Consider the following 7,494-nt stretch of genomic DNA (forward strand, 5'->3'; position numbering starts at 1 on the left):
TGCATTTTGCAGTGATAATCCACACCCAAATAAAGTTGGTGAAGAGAAGACATGGAGCTACAATAAGGTCAGCTTCCTTAAATTGATTTTATTTGCTTTTAACATATTTGTCTAATGGCATGTGTACTATTGAGTTTGATTTATTGGGTAGATCGGGGGGACCAGATCTATTTCTAAATTAGTACAAAAAATTAATAATATTCAAGGTCTTTTCTAAACGAGGAAAAAAATACGCACATCCAATTTTTTTTTGAAGGAGGACTTTCTTGTATTAAGCTATCACACTCCCTAAATTGGAGAGCTCCATTGCCCAACTCCTGCTAGACTATGTTGTTTTAAGTGCCGTTCCTATGTTTTCGGAGACCCTAAGCGAACTACAAAGTGGAGGCCCTTGAGACCAACAATTTTTTTAACGACCAAAAAACGTATATTTAGTTAAATCAACGGACAAACAGTGTGCTAGCCCTCGTCACAATTACAAGAAGTTTGTCCAAAATGAACCACATTAACTACATTTACTCGAAACATTAAATTTACACCATTCATCCCATGTGATTTCCTTTAGCACCGAGTGACTTTTAATCCATAAATACGCTAGATGCTTTATTTCGTCGATCATCAGAGCGAAGCATGCTTGTTTAGTGTTAAAGACGAGTTCATTCCTGCTCCTCCACACCACCCATATGGCAACTTGCATCACTGTCTACACTAATTTTCTCCGCTTTGTGATACCTCGAATTAGCTTGTGCCATCCCAAAATATCCTTGACAAAGAATGCAAATATACTAGATATGATTCTACACAATTTTGAAATATAATCCCACACCAAGTGGGCCACTTGACAGTTGACAAACAAGTAGTCCACATTCTTATCCTTTCGGCTCTCAAATTTTGCACCTAATTGAACCCGTTTGGACATTTCTGCGGGCTAAAGCAATAACCGTCGACATTCTTCCCAAGGAAATTCTGTAAGATAGAAAATTCACTTTGGTCTGGTCCCAGTTTTTCCACACAAAATCATTCCCCAAATCTGGAAATTTAGCATTTTGTAATCTATTTTTAAAAGTTTTAACACTAAACGTACCCGAGTCGTTTAAATCCCACACCCATCAGTCCACTCCCGTACCACTGCAGCAGCGAGTAGAGCCTCGGTGAGATCTTGCAGTTCTGCAATTTCGTTTAGTGACGACACTTATAAACTAAAAAGTTATCCTTTTCAATATATTTAGAAGTTCTCGCTTTTGTGATTCGATTAAAGCACTTTGTTTACATTGTTTTTTTTTGCCTTTTTGAATAACCAGATTCAAAAGTATGGATTCGATTTGACATTGCTGAAATATAAATCTATTTAAGAGATTAACAATGAGCCGTAAACAACAAATTACAATAAGCAAACAAGCCCTAAAGGCCTAAACAACAAACTGAAATCAACAAATGTGCCATAATTCCCTAAACAACAACTTGGAATCACCAAATAATGAAATAAGCATAAGCTCTAAACCACAAATTCAAATATGCAAATACATCCTAAACAGCAAATGTGAATAATCGGATATTTAACCTGAGTGCCACTGTCTTCCAAGTTCAAAGCCAACCACAAGACGAAATCGCAAAACTAAGTGAAACAAGTGTCTGTCTTCCAAGTTCCAAATAATCAAATCGACAAATCGCAAACTTATTTTAGTTTCTTTTTGAGGGTTTGAGCAATACATATTAATTTCGCCCATATAGCCGTTGATACAATGTTACCTGTGTTATTCAATTGATATTGCCATGCGATGATTAGCCCCAAATCTGAAAGCCCTAAAGTCGCCCACCACCCTAATTGTGATGATTACACATCGGTTTACTCAATCGTTGCCCTGATTTCACGTTTCTTCATTGCCTCGATTCATTCGCAAGTCTGATTCTTCGAAGAACGTCGCCGCGCTTTGAGTTTCTTTAGGTAGCGTTTGGTATGCAGGAATAAGAGGTGGAATGGAATGGATGATTACGAGGGAATGAGGTAAAGGGTGTTTGGTTGGTCAATGGAATGGAATCACTCATTCCAAAATGCATTCCATTCCCTCAAAATCATTCCTTCCACCCCCCATGTTTTTTTTCCATTCCATCCCCTCTTGCACCATTCATCAACAACACCACAACCCACCACCTTCGCCACAACCCACCACCACCACCCGCCATCGCCGCCAGCCGCCACCACCTCACCCCGACAGCCGCCGCCGCCGCCACCCACTTGCCACCGTTATCACCCACAGCTGCGACCAACCGCTAATGACACTCGTTGTCGCCGCCCAACACCATCGTCGACGCCACCACCACCAACCGCCGCCGCCGCCACCAACCGCCACCTCAGCTGCTACCCACCACCAACGACCACCTTGCCACCACCACCACTCGTCGCCGCCGCCGCACCGCCACTCGCCGCCACCACCACCATCCATCGCCGCCGCCGACACCCACCACCGCCACCTATAACCACCGACAATCACCACCATCGACCACCATCGACCACCACCACCATCACTCACCGCTAATTAAATTACTCCGTTTTTCTTGCCTACCGAACAATACACAATAATAACTCATTCCATTCACATGGTAACCAAACAAGATGTGGAATGGTAATGATCCATTGCATTCCCTCGTTCATTCCATTACCCCGTCCATTCCATTCTTTCCCCTATTCCATTACCCCATAACAAACAGACCCTTATGGATTGAGTTTAACGGACTGCAATATATGGACACTTGGGCCTATGTTCTTGAGTGTAATAGAGTTAAAATGGGCCTAGTATAAAAAAAACCTAATAGAAATTTGGTGGCCCTTTAATCATGGTGGCCCTAGGCTTGTGCCTAGGGTCATAAGCCCATTGGGCCGGCCAGTCGTATGATTTGGAAAAAATAGTGAGTATTAGTGAGAGTTCTTAGATCCGTCACTGACACCGAGGCTTCGACATCGATGCTCTTTTAACGAGTTGTTAGTGATTTTTACTGGGTGATGTCACTCGACTTTGTTTAAAATTTAATTTGATTACCTTAACATGTTAAGATTTTATACTAGTTTGATGGAGGTAAGGTGGTATAAACTATAAACATGTTTAGTATTGATTATCCAAATCTTTGGTACCAATAAACGTACCATGAAAACCATATGGTACCCTACCGGGTAACTTCACTCTACTTATTTGCTTCATATTTGAAGCTTCAACTACTACTAATTCCGATTTCTCGCTATCTTCGTCTCTGACATAACTCATTAGGTAACCGTCGTCTTCTCTCTCACCGTTTTCTACGGGAACAAAAAACGGTTCACCACCGAACCGTCTGTTCCCATAGAAAAACTTTGTAATTTTTTTATCCTCCAAATCAACCTTGGCCATACCACTGCATTTTGGCCAGGGTTCAACTATTGCTAAATACACATACCGAGTTTTACGTCCAAGTTTTTTTCTATTAATCGTACCCGCATCCAAATTCAAACCCGACCCGATAACATGTTGGGTCGACCCTCCTGTTGTCTTGTTTAACCGAATCACGGTTAGTTCGCTACAAAGCGGGCTGTTTTCGCTTTCGTTGAATATGGCATCCGGAGGGGTCATGCATGACCCGATTACTACAATGATTTTGTCACCATTTGTGTCATCTTCCTCCCATGCATTCCATATATGGAAACAAAAGCAATCGGGTACGTCGATCCATTGGATACTTGATTCGTTTTCGGCTGTTTTCGGTAGGATACCGTATCTAGACACCTTATTCGGGTCAAACACCACGGGGGACTTGCCCCGAACCATTTGGGACAACTTGAATACAACTTGGTGATCCGGGATGATCACGTGATGTTTCGTGATTGCAAAGTCATGTATCATTGTCGGTTGGTGAAGCGAAATGGAAACCTCACGTGACTTACGACCGTTGGGTTCGAATCCGAAGAATTTAAGGTAAGGTTTGTTTACAACATCGTAACTCAACGAGAAAAGTTCACCTGTTTCAGGGTCCACCTTAGGGTGCGCAATCAACGGGCAGTTAACCTGTCCGTTGTAATCAAACCGTCCACTTGTTTCAAGATCTCCATCTCGGGTAACCCGTATAACATACGGTAAATCATCCTCCGACATCGCGAGCAAACGCCCATTAAAATAAACCAAGCCCGCATTCGCTGCGCCCATCCCATGACCCGTATCCAGCAAACCGGCCAAACCTCGGGCGTAAAACAACGCGAGCCGGGCCAACCCAAGGTGGCCATGCAGCTCACCAATCGGCTTCGGGAAACAAGCCCGACCGAGCGATAATTCTTGTTGCAACCGGCTCGTTCGAGTGAACCGGCAGCAGTAGCTAGCTTTATTATTAGGTCCCAACGTGACGGCGTGGATCATCCCATCACCGTCGAAAAGATGGTGCCCGCATGTTGGCTTAAACACAGGGTTTGCCCCGTTCCTGAGGTAAACCCCGTGTAGCTCAACAGGGATTGCACCGGTTACTTCAAGCCCGTGATGGACCGGGCACTCAGGAACCGGTGCAAAGTTTCCCTTAAGCTGAACCACGGGGTCTATCGGGCGGGGTAGTTTATGGTCTTTATTAAGGCTCATAAGTGAGCTTTCCACCAAGTCTAGTGCGGAGGTTGCTAGTTTTTGAAAAGGGTTAAGTATTGGAGGAGAGAGGGTGGTTGATTCTAGTAACGGTTTAGAAACCGGTTTAATATCGGGTGATATGATTTTTCGAAGTGGTGTTTTTGTGAAGGTGTGACGGTTTATTTCAATTGTGCATGTGATAGAAGTTGATGGTGGGGATTTAGTTTTTGCATGTGTTAATGGTCTTGTGGGACAATTTGAGAGGTTAAGAGAGGCCTCCATAGTTAGGTGGTGGGTTGGGGGTGAGTGGAAAAGTAGATGAAATATATATACACATGAAATATATACATAAGATTAAGAATTGCACCCACGTGACAGGTTTTAAGGTTGTCCACCTAGCAATACTAGGGACACGTGGGATATTCTTTTCATAGTACTAGGATCTAGCCGACGGATTCAAGATAGATACCCAAGTTGTGTTGGATCTGGTGCTTTTGGTCAAAGGCTATAATTCGAATAAGCTTTTTTTCTTAGCCCATCCGTAGTCATAAAGCCCTTTGTGGGGCGTTATGCGACACGTGTCGTGCCACGTCACACAGAGGCTTTATGGGGCGTTATATCACTAGAGCCCGTAGTCATAAAGCCCCTACCCATCATAATTTTCGTTTTTATTAATTAATTATAAAAACCCATGTTTTTTTTTTTTGTGATTGGTCCAATTTTGAAAAGCATCTCCAAAACGCCGTGATAATAATGGCGCCTCCCCCAAATTTCTGAAACATGACACCCCTCGTTTTGGTATTCGGGGCGCTATGGGGGCTTTATGAAGGAAAAGGGCGGTATATGGAGCCCCATTACATATGCTCTTAGGAAATTATAATCTTTGTTTTGAGTTGTAAGATTTCAAGATAGATACCCAAGTTGTGTTAGCTTAGTAAAGTCTCTTGCCTTGCCTGTAAATGAAAGATTTTGGGTTCAATTCGAAACAAAGTAATTTGATGTAACTTAAGAGTGTTAAATTCCAAGAGCAATACACTAGGAAATCACAAATAAGAGTGTTACCTCATGTAACAAAATATAACTTCGTAACATACCAAAAAAAAATATTTGCAGTGTTATAAGAAAAGAGCGCTGAACTTTTATTTTGTTCGCTCGTTGGAAATTATAAAAATTAGTGCTGAATTTTTCATTCCTTTTGCTCGTTGAAAGTAGTTGGTACTATGTGGTGTGCTCACCATCACCCTCCACAGCAGCGTCATCAGTGGCGTGTATATATATATGTATATATATATATATATATATATATATATATATATATATATTTCTTTTGTACGGTGGACACAATATAGATCGGTTAAAAAAGTTTCGTCACTTGGTTGGCACAATCCTTTTAACCAATATTTCAAACAAACTAGCTAATTCATTATTCTACGGGTATAAACGAGGCAAGCCGAACATGAGCTTCCCGAAGCTCAATGTCTGCTCCTTTAGCTTAAGAGAGAGATCGAGTGTGACTCGCAAGTTAGATAATAATAATAATAATAATAATAATAATAATAATAATAATAATAATAATAATAATAATAATAATAATAATAATAATAAAAAAAAAATCCAACTTGAAGAAAAGAATGCACTCTCTTTGTGTTAGGGCTTTCCGAAGATCAAGTAAGATATCATCGTCAAAGTAAGTAACAATCTTTCTTGTTGTTGTTATCCATGTTATTGTGAAGTACACATATATACAAGAGTATAAGACGGGTACATGCACGTGTGAACCATTTTCATTGAAATTATAATTGAATTGAATTATATCTAACACCAAAAGGCAATCATAAGATTTACCAACAAAAATCACATGAGAGAGAGTTAAAGATTATTACGATACAACGTACAAACGAAGGAATTAATTAGATATTTGCTGTAACATATTAATATTCACTTTGATAGTATTCTTGGTTATCGAAACTATTTCGATGTGTTAATTAGAATATGAAACAATAGGATCCTTGATCCTCTCCTTTGAAAAGGTTTCCATTATATAGAAAATACAATCCCGTAACTTTAGGGATATTTACAAAGATAATTTTGTACAGAATGATAACCATAAATACATAATCTATTACACCCCCGCAATCGAAGCGGGAGGAGGCCGTAAGCTGAGACTGGACCGAAAATCTTCAAAGAGAACCCGTGGTAAGCCTTTGGTGAAAATGTCCGCAATCTGATATCGAGAAGGAACATGATGAACGCGAATCTCACCCCGTTGAACCTTTTCACGCACGAAGTGAATGTCTAGCTCGATATGTTTAGTGCGTTGATGCTGGACGGGATTGCCCGAAAGATAAATGGCGCTAACGTTGTCACAATAAACAAGAGTGGCACGTGACAAAGGGCGTTGTAATTCCAAAAGGAGGTTGCGAAGCCAGCAAACCTCTGCAATTACGTTAGCAACTCCCCGATACTCAGCTTCCGCACTTGAACGAGAAATTGTAGGTTGCCGTTTGGAAGACCAAGATATAAGGTTGTCACCATAATACACACAATGTCCACTAGTGGACCGGCGAGTGTCAGGGCACCCGGCCCAGTCCGCGTTAGTATAGGCGGTCAGTTGAGGCGTAGGGGACGGGCCGAGGGTGAGACCAAACGATGTTGTACCTTGAATGTAACGTATAATGCGCTTCAGTGCATTCCAATGATCCGATTTTGGAGCATGCATATGGATACAGATTTGTTGCACGACATAGCTTATGTCGGGTCTTGTGAAGGTGAGATACTGAAGTGCACCGGCCAGGCTACGGTATAAAGTAGGGTCATGAAAATCATCCCCAGCACTGGCGCTAAGTTTAGCATGTGTGCAACTGGGGTGTGCACAGGATTGCAAGAGGACATACCAGCTCGTTCAATAATCTCCTGAGCA

General features: G+C 41.6%; 1 protein-coding gene and 1 long non-coding RNA gene across 2 annotated transcripts; both read right to left on the reverse strand.

Annotated features, from left to right (window-relative positions):
- Positions 1 to 485: 485 nt before the first annotated feature.
- On the reverse strand, positions 486 to 1,984 carry LOC110908148. Its single transcript, XR_002574220.2, has 3 exons — positions 1,562 to 1,984; positions 1,085 to 1,167; positions 486 to 966 (listed from the first exon to the last, which is right to left on the reverse strand). It is a non-coding gene; the product is annotated as an uncharacterized LOC110908148 (long non-coding RNA).
- A 1,093-nt stretch (positions 1,985 to 3,077) lies between these two features.
- LOC110927366 (9-cis-epoxycarotenoid dioxygenase NCED6, chloroplastic) lies at positions 3,078 to 4,856 on the reverse strand. The gene has a single exon (XM_022171044.2). It carries the CDS (start codon positions 4,854 to 4,856, stop codon positions 3,102 to 3,104), a length of 1,755 nt encoding a protein of 584 aa, XP_022026736.1. The 3' UTR covers positions 3,078 to 3,101.
- Between the last annotated feature and the right edge of the window lie 2,638 nt (positions 4,857 to 7,494).

This window comes from Helianthus annuus, chromosome 2 (assembly GCF_002127325.2).
Source record: "Helianthus annuus cultivar XRQ/B chromosome 2, HanXRQr2.0-SUNRISE, whole genome shotgun sequence".
NCBI classification, from domain to species: Eukaryota; Viridiplantae; Streptophyta; class Magnoliopsida; order Asterales; family Asteraceae; genus Helianthus; species Helianthus annuus.

Bases quoted from the DNA above. Each gene is read 5' to 3' on its own strand.
- LOC110927366 (XM_022171044.2), bottom strand. From the start codon at position 4,856: ATGGAGGCCTCTCTTAACCTCTCAAATTGTCCCACAAGACCATTAACA.